Source organism: Mesoplodon densirostris, chromosome 14 (assembly GCF_025265405.1).
Source record: "Mesoplodon densirostris isolate mMesDen1 chromosome 14, mMesDen1 primary haplotype, whole genome shotgun sequence".
NCBI classification, from domain to species: Eukaryota; Metazoa; Chordata; class Mammalia; order Artiodactyla; family Ziphiidae; genus Mesoplodon; species Mesoplodon densirostris.
In genome coordinates this window covers 11,714,153-11,732,615 of record NC_082674.1, presented here as the reverse complement: position 1 = coordinate 11,732,615, position 18,463 = coordinate 11,714,153, and the positions used below count along the sequence as shown (strand labels likewise).

The window sequence follows — 18,463 nt, the reverse complement described above, 5'->3', positions numbered from 1 at the left end:
TGCACAAAGCACAAGCCATCAAGGGAAAGGTAATCAGTGTGAATGGAGTTGGCTCTTTTTAGAACTCTGCTCTCCCATGTGAATTTTGTATTGTCTAGTTCCATTACATCAGCTTGTTCAGTTCCATAAGAAATTCTGTTGGGATTTTATTTGAAATTTCTTTCAATTTATAGAGTAAGAAGAATTGGCATCTTTAAGGTATTGAGAGTTTGTCAAAGAACATGGTGTATAACTCTGTGTCCTCAGGAACATTTTGAATTTTTCTCCCTGATGTTTTCCTTTATGAGATTCTCGCCTTAGCGTTGTCTGCCGCCCTGTTTTTTTTTTTTTTTTTTTTTTTTTTTGCGGTACGCAGGCTTCTCACTGTTGTGGCCTCTCCCGTTGCGGAGCACAGGCTCCGGACGCGCAGGCTCAGCGGCCATGGCTCACGGCCCAGCCGCTCCGTGGCATGTGGGATCTTCCCGGACCGGGGCACAAACCCATGTCCCCTGCATCGGCAGGCGGACTCTCAACCACGAGGGAAGCCCACTGCTGCCCTCTTTATCACTGTGACTCCCCACCCCTGTTACCAGGACCCTGTTCTTCTCCCTGACTCATCTTCTCATATCTTACTGCTGAAACCTAGCAAGGATGAGGACGGGCAGGGGGAAGAGGGGGGTCTGTAACATGTTTCTCTCTGTGCTACTTCAGGAGAAAGTTGGAGCTTTAAATGCACTCACTCACTCAGGAGACATTTATTGCATATATGGTGCTGGGCCTCAGACTTCTCTCATTTCCACTGACTGTTTTCAGTTTAGTTACATGGTGTTACTTCACTTTGGCTGGAGTTGCCCAGGAAGCCTGTTCTAACACTGTGATCATGATGAAGAAGGTTTACTAGGCCAGGCATCACTGCCAACCTGCTTTTGTTTTCCTAAATCACTTGTAGCTGAGCCCTGGTCAACATTGAGTCCTATGAATCAATAAAGTAATGGACCAAATTAACATCTTGAAGTGGGATTGATACCCCTTGGCACGTATAACTGAAGATAACCCTTCAGTAGATGTGGACTGGGTTATCTCCATATATGGCTGTTATCTTTGCACCACTTAATTCTAGGCTCTCAGCTGTTCTTTCTTTTTATGTGCCCTTAATGAGCGAGTGAGCTTTCTGAATGCAGGGAGCAGACCTTGTTCATCTCTGTATACTCAGTGCCCTGCACGTTGCCTGGCACAGAATGGCTGCTGGTTACCCGTTTTGTGAATATGTTGATGAACGCATCTCAGTGCCGCCTCCCTTTAAACACAAGTAAGCACACACATGCCTGTCTGCATGGGTGAACACATGCACGGTCTTGGAGCTGGAGCATCAGTGTCCCAAAGCTGCCATAGCATCTGGTGGGAGCAATACACGATTAGTTCTATCATTCTGCCTTCCTGCCACTTACTCTTCAGTCTGGCATGAATGGAGGAAAGGCTGTTTGGAAGCAGTTACTGAATCTCTTTTATTTTTATTTATCTTTTAATACATCTTTATTAGAGGATAATTGCTTCACAATACTGTGTTAGTTTCTGTTGTACAACAAAGTGAATCAGCCATATGCATACATATATCCCCATATCCCTCCCTCTTGAGTGTCCCTCCCACTCTCCCTATCCCACCCCTCTAGGTGGACACAAGGCACTGAGCTGATCTCCCTGTGCTATGCGGCTGCTTCCCACTAGCTATTTTACGTTCGGTAGTGTGTATATGTCCATGCTACTCTCACTTTGCCCCAGCTTCCCCCTCCCCGCCCTGTGTCCTCAAGTCCATTCTCTATGTCTGTGTCTTTATTCCTGCCCTGCCACTAGGTTCATCAAGTACCAGTTTTTTTTTGTTTTTTGTTTTTTTTAGATTCCATATATATGTGTTAGCCTTCGGTACTTGTTTTTCTCTTTCTGACTTCACTCTGTATGACAGACTCTAGGTCCATCCACCTCACTACAAATAACTCAATTTCGTTTCTTTCTATGGCTGAGTAATATTCCATTGTATATATGTGTCACATCTTCTTTATCCATTCATCTGTCGATGGACACTTAGGTTGTTTCCATCTCCTGGCTATTGTAAATAGAGCTGCAATGAACATTTTGGTACACGTCTCTTTGAATTATGGTTTTCTTAGGGTGTATGCCCAGTGGTGGGATTGCTGGATCTCAAAAAACTAAAAATAGAATCTCTTTTATTTTTATTTTTTTTTGCGGTATGCAGGCCTCTCACTGTTCTGGCCTCTCCCGTTGTGAAGCACAGGCTCCGGATGCGCAGGCTCAGCCGCCATGGCTCATGGGCCCAGCCGCTCTGCAGCATGTGGGATCTTCCCAGACCGGGGCACAAACCCGTGTCCCCTGCATCGGCAGGCAGACTCTCAACCACTGCGCCACCAGGGAAGCCTGAATCTCTTTTATTTTTAATCGAGCTTATCTTGTTGTAACCAATTTGATCTATTCACGGCCATGTTTATCAGAATTCATAGGGAGGAAGTGTCTTCTAGTATCAAGAGCAGGAGATAAGAAATCTGAAATCTCAGTTAGCTCTCCTTCCATAGTCAGGCAACATAAAGTTTTTTTTTTTTTTTTTTTTTGCGGTATGCGGGCCTCTCACTGTTGTGGCCTCCCCCGCTGCGGAGCACAGGCTCCGGACGCGCAGGCTCCGGACGCGCAGGCTCAGCGGCCATGGCTCACGGGCCCAGCCGCTCCGCGGCACACGGGATCCTCCCAGACCGGGGCACGAACCCGTATCCCCTGCATCGGCAGGCGGACTCTCAACCACTTGCGCCACCAGGGAGGCCCCAACATAAAGTTTTATACATATATTTTAAAATCTGAAAATTAAATATGACATCTGTCCTCTCCATGACATAGTAGTGCAAACTAAATGGTAATGCTCAACCCTTTGAGAAAAGAATTATATGGTTACTATAAAAAATATATATTTATTTATACATGGTCAATGTTGTACACTGAGTAGAGAAAAATTATTTCATTATCAGGATCTGCTTTATCCTGGCCCTTTAGAGATTTGTTGAATTCTCAAATAGTGTTTTATTTTTATTATAACAATAGGCTACTGGTTTTTAAAGATATGTTTTATGAGAATCACATGTTTCCCGTTTGAAAAAGTACTGTGACTATATTCAGAAATGTAGATATTCAGAATTACCTGTTTTGTTTCTATTTATTCAGAGGAGTTTTTCCTAACAAACTGACTTTTGAAAAAAAAGTTCCTTATGGAAAATTTGAAGCATGTTCACAGAATATACTGACTCCCTTGTGCCTGCCACTCAGTTTAACAGTCGACTGTGGCCAGCCTCATCTCATCTATGGCCTCAGCCGAGCCTCCACCCTCCTGTGCCTAGAATATCATGAAGTAAATTCTGGACAGCGTAGTATTTCATCTGAATATTTCAGTGTGTATTTCTAAAAACTAAGGACTCTAAAAAAACATAAACATGAAACCATTGTCATATATAAAGATAATTAACAATAATTTGTCCATATCTTCAAATATCCAGACTGTGTTCTCTTTTAATTCATTGATCTGCTCTCCATTCTCTCCTCTTCTCTCACTCTTACAGAGAGAGAGAGAGGGAGAGGGAGTGTGTGTGTGTGTGTGTGTGTGTGTGTGTGTGTTTGGAAGAAGCCAGGTCATTTATTCTGTAGTTTTCTACTGTGTAGACTTTTTAGATTTCCCATTGTTTATTTTTATTTATTTATTTATTTATTTATTTTTAACATTTTCATTGGAGTATAGTTGCTTTACAATGTTGTGTTAGTTTCTGCCATATAATAATGTGAATCAGCCATATGCATACATATATCCCCATATCCCCTCCCTCTTGGCGTCTCCCTCCCACCCTCCTTATCCCATCCCTCTAGGTCGTCACAGAGCACTGAGCTGATCTCCCTGTGCTATGCAGCTGTTTCCCACTAGCTATCTATTTTACATTTAGATTTCCCATTGTTTAGATTGCATCTTTGAAGTGTTGTTTGAAGTATTTTTCTTTTTTCAACTGTATTTTTTTCAAATTGGTAGTTAGAGCCAGAGGAATGATATGATTTTATCTGCATTCGGTCTACTTATTTTTTTTGAAATTGTTTTGGTGTAAAAATCGTTTGAGCAGAATGGTTGCTATAGGCAAGTAATACTCGTACTCCTACCTTGACTTTGGACCAAAATCTCTTTTGCCCTGGTGAACAGGGTTAATTATGTGTTAGCTCTGAGGACTGGAGGAGGGTAGAAATAGCCCAGCGGGTTGCTTCAAGCATCTTCTCAAACTTTGTTGCTTATGATTTGCTGTGATGGAAACTTGTTAGACTATATATATAAAAGCAGTAGGAAAAAGGCTTTGATTGAAGGCTCAAGTTGTGTTTGCGAATGAAGCACATTTACATTACTTTATGAATGTTGAGACTTTGAGTTGGGCTAAGCTCTATGGCTAAACCTAGAAGGGTTTTACGCAGTTTTGAAAGTTTTACATCTGAGAGTATATGTAGAGATGAGATTTAAAAAAATTATTATTGTTGTTTTTTTTAATTGTTGTTAGCTTAGTTCAGAATAGGAACTAACATGGTGTTGTAGGTCACTTGTGCTTCAAAAACAGACTGACAGAAAAAGAGATCATTATGCTGTATACCTTAAGTTTATACAGTGCTGTATGTCAGTTATATCTCATTAAGAGTGAAGAAAAAAAAGAAAGGAAGGTGGTCAAATGAGAAGAGGGCAGTTGGTGGAATTAGAGACTGACAGGCTGTCTGAATTCCGGGGCTGGGAAATGACAAGATGTGTGTTAGTTTTCTGTGGTTGCTCTAACAGATTACCACAAATTTAGGGGCTTAAAATAAATTTATGTTACATTTCTGGAGGTGAGAAGTCTGCAGTGGGTCTCACTGAACTAAGATCAAGGTGTCAGCAGGCCTGTGTCCTCGCTGGAGGCTCAGGGGGACAATCTGTCTTGTTACGTTTGCCAGCTTCTAGAGCAGCCCAGCTTCCTTGGCCCCTTCTATCCTCAAAACCAGCAGTGACTGGGCGAATCTTTTTCTCACATCACATCACTGTGACACTGACTCTCCTGCTTCCCTCTTGTGCTTTTAAGGACTTTTGTGGTTATTTGGGTCACCTGGAAAATCCAGGATAATCTCCCCGTTTTAAGGTCATTTGCTTAGCAACCTTAAATCCACGTGATGCAATATGTTCACAGGTTCTAGAGGTTAAGACATGGGCATCTTTGGGGGCCATTATTCTGCTTGCCCCACAAGGTAAGCAGAATTAACAGAGGACAGGTGTTGCTTTCTGCACTAACATGTAGAGCTCTGTCTGACTGCCCTTGTGCATACCCTCCTACTGATGGTCTCAGTGGGCTATATTGAATAACTCATGGTGTTACCTCATGAGGTACTTAGAATTATAGAAAATTTAAGAGTTATCATTGGTTAACATAACGATAAAACCAAGTCAGTCTTTTGATATGCCAACTCTGAGGAGTCTTAGGAAGTGTCATTTCCTTCTTCCTTTTGATTTATATGCAGAAACTAAAATTTTTAAAGTTTTGATTTATCTATGAGCATGGTCTAGAAAAAGATAAGCACTAATTTGTTGTGTGAGGAAGTGCATCCTTTTTTTGACACAGTGGGGGCCTGGTGATGGTAGATATCAGGTACGTTTTGATGTAAAGGGAGCCTGATGTTGTTTTCTGTCATTTGGGATAGTGGTAGATTGTGTAGGGGGGAGCGTTGTGTGGACATGACCAGAGAAACCTGTTCTTTTTCTTAAGCATCAGGGAGTTTCCTGCCTGTAGGGAGGGCCTTTTTAAAAAATTGAGACATTAAGAAGGATGTGGCTTCTCTCTTCTGTTACTCCATTGCCTTATTGTTATTGGGGACAGCAAGTGTTTTCCTTTAATATATCAGAAGTTCTACTTTCAAACATTTTTCTTTCTTCTATAGGTGATTATGATGTCTTACACGTTCCCTGCCAGATTTACTAAACATGGCTTAACTTTAAAAATCATGACTGTTGGGTTCCATTATTAATCAGCTTAGTTTGTGTAGTGGTCACATAGTCTTTTAACTTTTAGTACTTGTTAGACTGCTTGTCCTGTTGGTAACTGGCCTCTAGTTGCAATGAAGTATAACAAACAGAAAAGTGAACCAGTCATAATATACAGTCTTATTTCAGTATAGTTATCAGTGTCCCATCCACAGCAATCCCAGCTATCATTTCTTTCTAGCATCTGTAATTGTGCCCTCATTGCTTCCGATGCACTGCTGTAACTAGTACATATGTGTCTATGTGAGGTGACATATCTGTTTATTAAAGTTTATTGGTGTTGATATAGTTCCTTAGATATTCAGTGGCCAACCTGAAAACATTTTTTTCCTCATTTCTAAGTTCTCATCTGAGTTTCAGATGTTTGAATGTGTAAATGAAGGTGAAATTCTAGTTGAAAACCCATCTGGTTTTCTATTGGTTGTTTCCTCTAAAATATTTACCTTCTAGGATTAGTATATACTAATTTTATTTCAGTTTTCCTTGTGAAGGTTTCTGCTTTCTTTGTTTTGATGTTGTCTTGTTCCTATTTGTAATTTATCAATTCTTTTTATCTTTCTCTTTTTTAGACTTTTACTGGTCGGTGGATGTGAAACTGCTGAAGTGGGCCTACCAAAAGCTGCTAGCTGTGGACTCTCTGCCTGGAGAGTTCTTTCAGGATCACCTTATTATAAGCCAGTTACTCATGGTGGAGACAGGGTCACTGCAGTAAGTCTTCCTTGTGGTATTTCACTTTGCTAATAGGTCTTAGATAAGCCCTTTGTAAGATACGGAGAAGGAAACAATTTGCCTTAAATGAAGAAAGTAACCTAATGCAAGTGAAATTTTAGGACTTCTTTCAAATATCAAATTTACCTAAAGCATGTTTTATTTAACTTGGGTCTCATTTTTAGTAACAATATTTGCAGATATCAGAAAAACAACCTAAGCGTAATCCCATTACTTGAGTTTGCTTATTTAGACATGAACATTTATTAAGTCCCTTTCGATGTGCCGGCTGCTGTTCTGAGTGCTGTTATGTGTAGTAGCTCATTTAATTCTCAGTAACCCTTTGAGGTAGGTATTGTTAGTAGCTCCAGTCTGTTGATGAGGAAAGTGAGATTTAGCTGGGTCACCCCACTAGCGAGTGGCAGAATGGGGGTACAGACGCTGACATGAGTCCCCCTGTTCAAGTTCGTAACTGCCTTCCTTCTTCCATTTTGTTCCAGATTGATCAGTACTGTTCATCCAGCCATTCATTTATCCATTCTTTAATTGAGTTTCTGTTTTCTGTCCATCACTCCTTTATGCTGTAATAGTCAGTATAGGCTAGGCTCTGTTGTGATAATAAAAACAGCCACATAAACAAACAAATGAAAAATCCTGACATTTCTGTGGGTTACCCCATGAAAGTGTGTTCCTTATTTGTGGCAAAGCCTGCTGTTGATATCATGACTACCCTAAACAGCTTGTTCCAAGTGATGACTAAAGGATATGTGGAGGCTGGTGACCTCCTGAGGGCCCACTGTCTCAGTTTATGGCCTTAGGAGGGGGAGGAGAGGACTAAAAGGTGGGACTTTTTAACTGTCTTACACCAGAACTGGCATCACTTCTGCTCGCAGTTCATTTACTGAAACTCATCATGTGGCCCCTCCTCCCTTCAAGGGGCCTGGGAAGTAGCTTTCTGTGTGTCCAGAAAGGCAAGAAAAACTAGATATTAGTGAATATTAATTGTTTCTACCATATTGGCCCCTCTGTGATAATATATATCTTGGCTTTTTTTATATAAACTGCATGATCATAATTACGTACCCTGTGCTTAGCCTGATATCTGGTGGGCACTCAGATACAGTATTTTTCTAATGAGGGAAGAAACCAAGAAATTAAGGTGAAACATGGTGTAAGTGAACGTGCTATGCTAGTTATTCCTGTGAATGTATTTGTTCCATTATTTCTGCCTCCAAATATACTGATTTCAAAATAATCCTGTAAAACAATGGTTAAACGTTTTCATGTTGAAGAACTAGTGAAGAAGTACTTTTGAAAAGAAATCTTTAGCAATCATAGTAAGCTTCCGTTAATTATTTTCTTTAGTTTTTAGCATATGCTGAAATATGTGATTGTGAATTTAACCCAACAAAATAGTAGGGTTTTTTTTTTTTTTTTTTAAATTAGGTCAACTTACTGGTTCAATATGGCACCAGACCTTAAAACAGTTTATATTCGTACGTCGGTTTATACAGTACTGTGTCGTGTGCTCTTTCTTCCATTCACGGTCCCTCTACTCACTCTAGCACCCATTTATTCTCTCTGCAGGATCCTGCAAGGAGTCCAGTTTGAGTGTTATTAGCCACATTTCACAGATGAGGAGCCTAAGGCCCTGGGAGATCCTAACAACTAAAAATAGGGCAGCAGGGGTGGAACCGGATTTTGTATCTCCTGTTTAGCACGCTCCTCACTCCCCATGTGAAATTACATACATCTCATTGGCATTGTCAAATTTATGCTGTGATGATTACCCCATAATTTATTTTTTTAAAAAGAGTGAGTTAGCAGTTGGACATGTTATTTCATATTTGTTATAATTTAGTCATGTTCCTCTCTCCGCTTTCACACCCAGCTTGTCATTTTATATGTGAGATGTATCAGGGCAGATCCTGAAAAGAGTTTGAACAATGTTATCTCTTGACTCTGTCTGAGTGTGATGTCTGCAGCTTATTTTTTTATTTTTTAATTTTATTTTTGGCTGCGCCACGTGGCTTGCGGGATCTTAGTTCCCCAACCAGTGATTGAACCCATGCCCTCAGCAGTGAAAGCACCGAGTACTAACCACTGGACCGCCAGGGAAGTCCCTGTAGCTTATTTTTAAATGGTTCAGTCAAAAAACAATTTTTAAAAAAGTATACATACACACAGATAAAGCAAATATGGCTAAATGTTAATAATTGGTGAACTCAGGTAAAAGGTATACTGGTATTGTATAATCATTTCAACTTTTCAGTAGCTAGGAAATTTGTCAAAGTTAAAGGTTGAGGGAAAAAAAGAGAAATGGTAAGTATGGAGGATATAAGGCGAGAGAAAGTAGGCAAACTGTGAAGGGCCATTTCAATATGGTGTAATCAAGTATATTTGTGACAGAGTCTGGGACAGGGGAAGGCACGGAGGACTGTCACATACTATGAAACCTTTTTCCACCGTGGCTTCTTTAAATTCTCTGTGTTTTCACTTTGCTCCTTACTGAAGTATTGGAATCTGCTCTGCTAGGTATGGTCCTTCCCTCTCTGGCCTGAAGCTTCAATATTGGAGTCTCTTAAAAGAAAATTGCTTGTGCAGTGACAAAATAAGTGGGGGGAAGTACTGAATTGCAAATTGAGTGCTTCACCGTATGATAAACTTCTTGAAATGCTGCAAGTGTACCTTAATTATGTTAGTGCCTTTTTAATGTATCTTGCAGCTAAACTCACAATCATTCTGTGTAGCCTTCCCCTACCTCAAAGTAATTTGAAACTGTAAGATTAGTTCCTCTTGTCAGGTGGCAGATATTGTTTGCATCGAACCTCTTATTGTTTGTTTAAGGCTGCTATTGTTTTTGGGTGGATATCGACCGAAAAATGCTGCTGACACATATATTCTCATCTCTCACAAGGCTGCTGGATTGTAAAAGAGGCTATGCAAAATTCCATATATGCCTTGAGCAAAGTTTCCAAATTAATGTCCGTGTCATCTAGAGGAGATAGTTTTATTTATTCATTTGTTCAACATCAAATCACCGATGTAGGTATCAGAACATACAGATAGCAGCCCTCAAGGGGTTTACTGTACTGAAGGTACAGCTGTGCCCACAAATAAGGGCAAGAAGCTATAGCATATACCAGGGGAGAGTTCAGTCACTGGGGGGAAGGAAGGAGCCCGGCTCAGGAGTCAGAAGGTTGGGATTGGAATTCTAGCTCAGCACTTACCACTGGTGTCTTAAGGCTCTTGCCAGGATCAAATGAGGTAATATATGTGAAGGCCGTTGATAAACAATAAAATGTTCTACAGTGTTAATTATTATCTATTTGTATTATTAAGGTGGAAATTTTGGAAAAAATGTATAAAAAATGAACAAAACTGACTTTTTTGTTATTGATGCTGCTTCCTTTTCAGTATAGAATGTTGTTTTGGAAAGAACACAGGGTTTTTGAAATCCTGTTTCCCTGAGAAAACAGAAGTAATCAGAATATTTTCATAAGATCCTACCATCTGCCTACATATGCGCCTAATTTCCGTACCTTTTCTTTTATTATTACAGATGAGCTGTACTTGCACCAGCCAAGGCCAGCTCCTCCGTTTGTCCACTGGATCTCACACTTGCTAATTGAAGGATGTTTATCCAGATCATGAATCTTGCTGCCCATTAGGTTTATCAGCAAACAACATGCATTTATTTTTCCCACTGTAAAAACTCTTTAGTTTTAGGGGACTTAGAACCTACTAAATCCTGCTACCAGCCCATTTGTTCCTTTCCTTCAGCATGTTCAAGAGTCATCTTACTTGATCCATTTCTAACTTTTCTTTTCTCTCTTGAATTCACTTGAATGGGGCTTTATCTCCATGATTTCACTGAAACTGTCTTACTGATGTTATCAGTGCCCTCCAGTATTTTACCAGTTTATCAGTTTATTGGTATTCTTTAATTCCTATTAATTGCCTATACAACAATCAGTTAGTTGGTTTTATTTTCCCCTTCTCCTTTTTCCTCCCTTTTCTAGTTGCATTATTTCTATTTTGTCAAAACACACAATATTTATACGATAATTTCAACCCTCATCATCATGTTTCTTTAGTCATAGATGTTCATTTATGTATTTTAAAATGTTCACTGTCCCTTTGTTTGAAGTTTTCCCAGTCACCTCTTGGTTGGATGAAATTATTCTCTAATAGATGTTTTGAGAAGGGCTCATAGATGAAGAGTTCCTTAAGTTCTTGTGTGTCAGAATTGTTTTTCATAGCCTGGACATTTGAAGGAAAACTTATCTGGATGTAAAATCTTTGGTTTACCTGTTCTTTCATTGAACTTTACAAAAACACAGCAGTATTGTTGCTTTGCTTTTATGTGGAATTTGAAAAGTTGATGCAAGTCAACTTATCTTCTCTTTGTATGTTACTTGGCCATTTTGTTTGGAGGCCTTGAGGAGTTCCTTTATCTTTGAAATCTAGTATCCTTCCTGGAATATTTCTCGGAGTTGATTTTTCTGGGTTAATTTTCCCAGGTACCTGTTCACTCTTTCAATATATAGATTCAGGTCTTTTTTCATTTCTGGAAAGTTTTCTTAGACTGTAATTTTTGGCAGTGGTTTTAGATTGACCTTAGTCCCCTTTGCTAGCTTGTCGCTTCTGTCCTCCTGGACCCTGCAGTGTCTTTTCAGTCTGCTTTTGCTCACCACAAGCCTGTGTCGGCCTGGGTCAGTGTGGGTGGGAGCGTGGGGATGGCAAGAGCAGTGGAGATGACACACTGGAGTTTGGTGGTTTTTCTCTTTCTACTTACAATGATTTTTTTTAATTTTTTTATTTTTTTATTTTTTTTGCGGTACGCGGGCCTCTCACTGCTGTGGCCTCTCTCACTGTGGAGCACAGGCTCCGGACGCGCAGGCTCAGCGGCCATGGCTCATGGGCCCAGCCGCTCCGCGGCATGTGGAATCCTCCCGGAACCGGGGCACCAACCCGTGTCCCCTGCATCGGCAGGCGGACTCTCAACCACTGTGCCACCAGGGAAGCCCTGCTTACAATGATTTTGAAGTTTGAGTTATCCTTGATCTTCAGGTTAAGTGAGGGTGTGGTGGTTTTCATGCAGATTTATTTTTCTCTTGTATTTTCTTGTTTTTGGAGGAAATGTGGAGCTAGGCCGTCCGTAATATCTTCAGCTGCTCAGCAGTTCTGGTAGGAACGTTTTTAACCTCAGCTTAAGAATACCGCCCCTGCCCTTTGCCTTTTTCTTTTAAATTAAGGTAAAGTTCATATAACATAAAATGGACCCTTAAGTATTTTAAAGTGTACAGTCCCGTGGCATTTAGTTCATTCACAGTGTTGTGCAACTGTCAACACTATCTAGGTCCAAGACATTTTCGTCACCCCAGAGGGAAACACCAAACCCATTAAACAGTCACTCCCTTTTGTTCCCTCACCTCAGCTCCTGGCAATCACTGGTCTGCTTTCTGTTTCTATGGATTTACCTGTTTTGAAAATTCCATGTGAATGGAATCATACAATATGAGACTTCTGTGTCTGGCTTCTCTCTTTTAGCAACACATTTTTGAGGTTCATCCAAATGTTAGTGTGCATCAGTACTTCATTCCTTTTTATGACCGAATAATATTCCATTGTATGGATATACTGCCTTTTGTTTATCCATTCGTTAGTTAGTGGACATTTGAGTTGTTTCTATTTTTTGGCTATTATGAATAATGTTGCTATGAACATTTGTGTGTACAGGTATTTGTTTGAACACCTGTTTTCAGTTCTTTTGGGTATATACTTAGGATGGAATTTCTGGGTCATATGATAATTCCGTTTAACTTTTGAAGAACCACCAGACTGTTTTCCACAGTGGTTGTACCATTTTATGTTCCTGCCAGCAATGTACCAGTGTTCCAAATTCTCTACAACTTCAACAATGCTTATTTTCCATTTCTAAAAAATTATACACGTCTCCCTCTTGCTTTAAGTATATTTCTTAAATCTAGAGACAAAAATAGTCTTGTTTTATTATTTCAAATACTTGTTTCTCAGTGATTTTTTTCTGGTGTTTTTCAAGTATGGGATCAATTTCTTCATGAATGAAATTTCTGTTGGGAGTATTGACCTTCTCCATCGTGATGCTAGGATAAAATGGTAACCTGGGCCCGCCTCATTTGAGAAGAGCCACTCATTAGATTCTAATTTTCATAGATTGTACTAGACTTGTTACGTATGTATTTAAAAATACATTTGATTATGGGTACATTTTGTAAGATTTGTCACTTGTTGGATTTTTTTTCCCAAACAAAAACAAAATCCCACCAAGATTTCTGATACTTATTCATGATTTTCTTAACCATTTCTTAGAATACTAGATATGCTGTAGTTTTCATTTCATGATGAAAGGCCTTTAAACAATGAGGAAGCCTTCCATTGATCTTTTTTTTTATGATGTGTATCTATTTTGTAGGTACCAAAGACCCTGGGATTATTAAGGATGTTAAGTGGTGGCAAGTTTTACAGTCGCCAGGGGCAAGAACAGGTAATGCAAAGTGGCTTAACCTTACAAAACACTTTCGCCAGGGTCCCCTTAAGGACGGAGTTGAATGAATCTTGAATATTATAGATTTTCATCTGAATTTGCTCTTAATTATACATTACAGGGGTGTATGCATTAATAAGAATTCATGGAGCTGTTCACTGAAGATTTGTGCATTTTACTGTCTATATCATTCTTATCTCAGTAAAGAAAATTAGAAAAAAAAATTAAAGAATGACTCTAGTCCTCTTGGATCTGGGGATATAGCCCAAAGAAGTCTCCTGGAATCATTGTATATCTTTGAAGTTTTTTATTTTATCTTGTGAATTTTTGTATCATTGTCCATAGCATATCCCTTACGTTTGTTGGTTTTAAAATAAAAAAAGATTCCTTCCTAAATCTGAGATTATTGATGTTTCAGGAGGATGAGCCACATTGATCCTGGGCTTCACTGTTTTGTTCTTCCATAGGAGGAACATGGATCCATCTCAGAGATGCTTGGCAGTTTCATCCTGAATATACCGATAACGTTTTGGTGCTCTCTCTGAGGGAGATGCTTATAGTCATCCCCTCTACATGGCTCTCACAAGAGTCTTGACGTACATGGGGCTTCAGATCATACTCCTTCCTGTTTTGGGGGGAATCAAACAATTTAATTTTCGTTCCTTCAAGTTCTTAACTAAGGGAAATTGTAAGAAATATGGAAATTGTAAGAAATATAACATGTATTCTCTTGCTGCATTTGTATTTAATATATTTAAAATTTTGAGTTCTAGTTATTTCTCTGCCCTTGACTTCAACTAATTCATGTCTTCTGGGTTGGTTTGGCATCCTGTCTGTAGAATTGAGCAATAACACGACTCTTTATGTCTGGAAAGTCACTTTCATTTTTAATCCCTTGTATGTTTACAGTTTTCCAGTTAGCATTCTCTTTTGTCATTTCAAGCAGTTTGTCTTCATTTTGCAGGTGAAGAACCAGAAGCAAGACTAAATGCCTTGGTCTCTGCCATGTACTTTGTTCTTTCTAATTTACTGTGTTGCCTCTGTTGTCTTTCTGTTACCATAATAGTGCATGAGAGCTTTACTTTGGATCCTTTCCCATTCTCTTTAATTCCATCTAAATAATAACTATATTTAACAAATTTTAAAGGGTTCATTTTTTAATTCTTTTGATGATAATTAAGTACTTATGTGGAGTTTCAGCATTTATTTATTCTTTTAGTCAGTCAGCAAGCACGCACTTTGAGCCAGCCGTGGTGTTAGAGCTATGAATAAATAGATGAATAAAACGCAGTGCGCTTCCTCAAGGAGCCCTCAGTGTAGTGCGGGAGTCAGATGTAGAAGCAGCTGTAGAACAGGACAATATGACACGTTTCATAACCTGTCCTGTAATACAATATGAAGCGCCGTTGAGGTGCAGGGAGGGACCATTGAACTCTGGAGGTGATACTTGATTTGGAAGTAAGAGTTCCTCAGGTGGATAGGGGAAGGCTGGTTGTTTCCAGGCCGGACGCAGCATGTGCAAAGTCCCGGAAGTGTTGGAGAACACTGCAGAATGCTCCACTTTGCTGTGGGGCAGGATCCATGGTCTCTTAACTGTTTGTGTTCCGTAGTTATTTTATTGGGACCAACATAATTGTATTGTGTTTAGAACAAGTATTATTTGGGGATTGATATATTGGTACATGACTTTCCTTTGTACCATATCCTTTACATATTAAATGCTGTGTTTATTAGTTGATTTGGTATATTAATAGGCAAATGTAACTCTGTTCAAACAGTATAAAATGTCCATCTTCTTTTTACTCTTTCTTACCTCCTGGGAACTCCAGATTCATGTTACCTTGCCTCCTGCTATTGGTTATTCTTTTGTGTGGAACTCAGCTCTTTCTTGTTTTTATTGGTATCCTCTATGATTGAACAGAAGGAGGGAGAAGGTAGCAACTAATTTCCTTACGTTTTGATCTTTCTTTGTGGCACCTGGTACTGGAATCCTTAACTGTTTGGACTTTTTAAAAAGACTTTATGAAAGTAGTACTCTAAAATCAGGGCCTTTCAGTAAATATCTGAATGTTATAGGAGTATCCTGTTTGTACTCAGTGGTTCCTAGCCCAGAAATAATTATGGGGCATAGATTTTTAGCACCATCATTTTAGACCTGACAGGTCTCATAGAGATTATCTAATAATTCCTTATTATTGTGAATACTTTCTAGCTTATAAGTCCTTTCGCATGATCTCAGAGGAAGCTTGCATTAATGGCATTATGATGCCTATTTTATTGATGAAGAAATTAAAGCCTCGGGAGAAATGGCTTTCCCAAACTCACCTACCTAGATAGTGTCAGAGATGGGTTTGGTCTTGAGTTGGCTCTTGATCTAGTGCTTTTTTTCACTACCTTTTGTTGGCTTTTGTCTAAACTCATAGTTGGACAATTGAAGAAGCAGAAGCCAAGATATGTTGTACTTAAAAGTAGCTCAAGTTAAAAATTACCTATTATCTCAGAAAGAGTGATCTTTTTTACTACTCAAGTTTGGCAGCAATTCTGTTTCTCTTTTAAAATGTGTTATCTCTTAACTACTGCTATTTTTTTAAAGAGGAAGTGCTTTCCTATATAGTAACCACATGGTTAATACTCAGTTCATTTTGTTCTGTTCACTTGTCAGACTATAGAGTAGCAACACTGATTGGATAGTATTAGAGGGAATATATATAAAATAGCTAAGGCAGTGATTGCTACCTTGCAGGCACATGATAAATGATAGTGGTGGCTGCTGTTCTGATCTGTTAATTTCTTTATATCCATAATCATAGAGCCAATAATTAGTAGTCTGTGGGTCCTTTTTTTTTTTTTTTTGCAGTACGCGGGCCTCTCACTGTTGTGGCCTCTCCCGTTGCAGAGCACAGGCTCTGGACGCGCAGGCTCAGCGGCCATGGCTCACGGGCCCAGCCGCTCCGCAGCATGTGGGATCTTCCCGGACTGGGGCACGAACCCGCGTCCCCTGCATCGGCAGGCAGACTCTCAACCACTGCGCCACCAGCGAAGCCCTGTGGGTCCTTTTTAATTGTGGTTTAGTATACCCCAAATTTACATGATTCAAAATAATCAACTGCTGGTTGTCTGGCATATATTATCTTTTGAAGAGTATATGAATAGTCAAAATTATTTGTTTTCTTTTGAGCTTCTTTTGTTACCAGAAAGTTTAAATTTATTTTTATTTATTTTTTAAATTTTATTGAAGTATAGTTGATTTACAATCTTGTGTTAATTTCTGCTGTAGAGCAAAGTGACTCAGTTATACGTATATTTTTTTTCTTTTTCATATTCTTTGCCATTATGCTTTATCACAGGATATTGAATATAGTTATACAGTAGGACCTTGTTGTTTCTCCATCCTATGTGTAATAGTTTGCTTCTGCTAATCCCGAATTCCCCACCCTTCCTTCCTCCAGAAAGTTTAAATTTAAATCTTTCCTTTATGCTTTGGGCTTTGAGGTCTTACGAAGTTCTTTCACATGCTGATATTGTAAAGATGTTCTATGTTTTCCTTTAAAAGTTTCATGGTTTTGCTTTTCACCTGTAAGTTTTCAATCCATTTTGAATTTCTTTTTGTTGGATATAGTAGGAATCTAATTTATAATATGCTCTGTGTGGCTGGTACCATTAATTCAGTGCTGTATTCTTTCCCAACTAATTTATATAATGCCATAATTTATATACTGCCACCATAATTTATATAATGTCTGTCAGGACAGACATTTACAGAGGGTACATTGTAGCTCTGTTTCTCTGCTCTCTTTTCTGTTTCATTGGTGTACATGTCTCTTCTCATGGCAATATATCACAGTTTTAATAAACTAAAGTTTTATAATTAAAAAATAATTTTTTTGAGAAGGGTATTAGCTTGGAAACTTTTTTTTTCTCCAAAGGCTTTTTTATTTCCTTCATACTTTTGCAGTGTTCCCTCCCTCAGGTTGTTAACCAGGCTTTTGAGGATGACTTTCTTTTGATTTGAAAATAGATTTCTGTTTATTCTTTGGGGTCAGACTTCTAAACTTCAGTGGGTTAGAACACCTACTGAATACCTTGAGGGCAGGGGTTTATGTTTGTTTTTTTCACTGCAGGTTCCCCAGAGTATAAAACAGTGCCTGGCATGTACTATGTATTATTGAATATGTAATATTTAGAAAATAATTGTTGAGTGTTGGAAGAGCAGTACTTACAAATTCACCTTTGATTGAGCTGAGTTTTTTTTTTCCTTTAAGCGTATGTAGTAATTTAGAACATTTTGAACGTGTGTACTAGAATTCAGTACTTTGATTTTACTATAGCTTGTACATTTGGAAGGTATAATGAAATTGGAAATCACTCATTTTTAATTTTCCTATATAGATGATAGGCAGTTGAAGAAAGTGAGGCAATTTAAACTAATCTCAGTACGAAGGTCTGATATTTAACATTAAAAAAAATCTCTCTTTTAGAAAGGACAGTTGAAAAGTTTTCTTGCAGTGTTTGAGGGAAGACACATTTCCTACTCCAAATATTGCTCCACTAGGAGAAGGCTTTAATTAGTGTTTTTAATGAACACAAGATCAAATGGACATTTGAGCTAGTGGTTTAGTGTAAATGAGAAGTAGAAGTTAAAATAATGTTCACATTATTAATTTCAGTAGTATTTTGTTAGTATTACATTGCTACACAAAAGAATCAATGAAGTAAGGGAAGATATCTTTGGAAAAGTTTTAGGAAGGGATTTGAGATGAGGAGGTAAATAGGAGAATTGACAGTGAAGTTAATTAAAAGGGCCATAAATGAATGACTAATGTAAGAAGACAGTTTACTGTGCAAAGTCCCCTTCCTATGCCCCATGCTGTCTACCCAGGGATGCTAACTTACCAAGTAATTATTTAGCTAGACTACCTTTTAATGAAGTTAAAACCTCATGGCGTAAACGGAAGCAGGTGGTAAGTGATAGTCACTGTTTTCTTTTTCTTTTCCTCACCTTTATTGAGATATAATTTACAAATGAAATTGTAAGATAGTTAAGTTGATGATTTGATATAGGTACCTATACACTGTGAAAGGATTTTTCCCCATTGAGTTAATACATGCATCACCTCACATATTTACTTCTTGTGTCTGTGTATATGTGTGAGAACATTTAA

At 38.7% G+C, this 18,463-nt stretch overlaps 1 protein-coding gene across 2 annotated transcripts in view; it reads left to right on the top strand.

The window, feature by feature from the left end:
- NBAS (NBAS subunit of NRZ tethering complex) overlaps positions 1-18,463 on the top strand; it is a 345,026-nt gene that overhangs the window by 34,841 nt on the left and 291,722 nt on the right. The window contains exons 10-11 of one of the 2 annotated variants that reach the window (XM_060116918.1): positions 6,634-6,772; positions 13,230-13,301. In XM_060116918.1, the coding sequence (XP_059972901.1) occupies positions 6,634-6,772; positions 13,230-13,301 (211 nt within the window). The remainder of the gene's footprint in view (positions 1-6,633; positions 6,773-13,229; positions 13,302-18,463) is intronic. The other variant, XM_060116919.1, reaches the window with a different exon arrangement.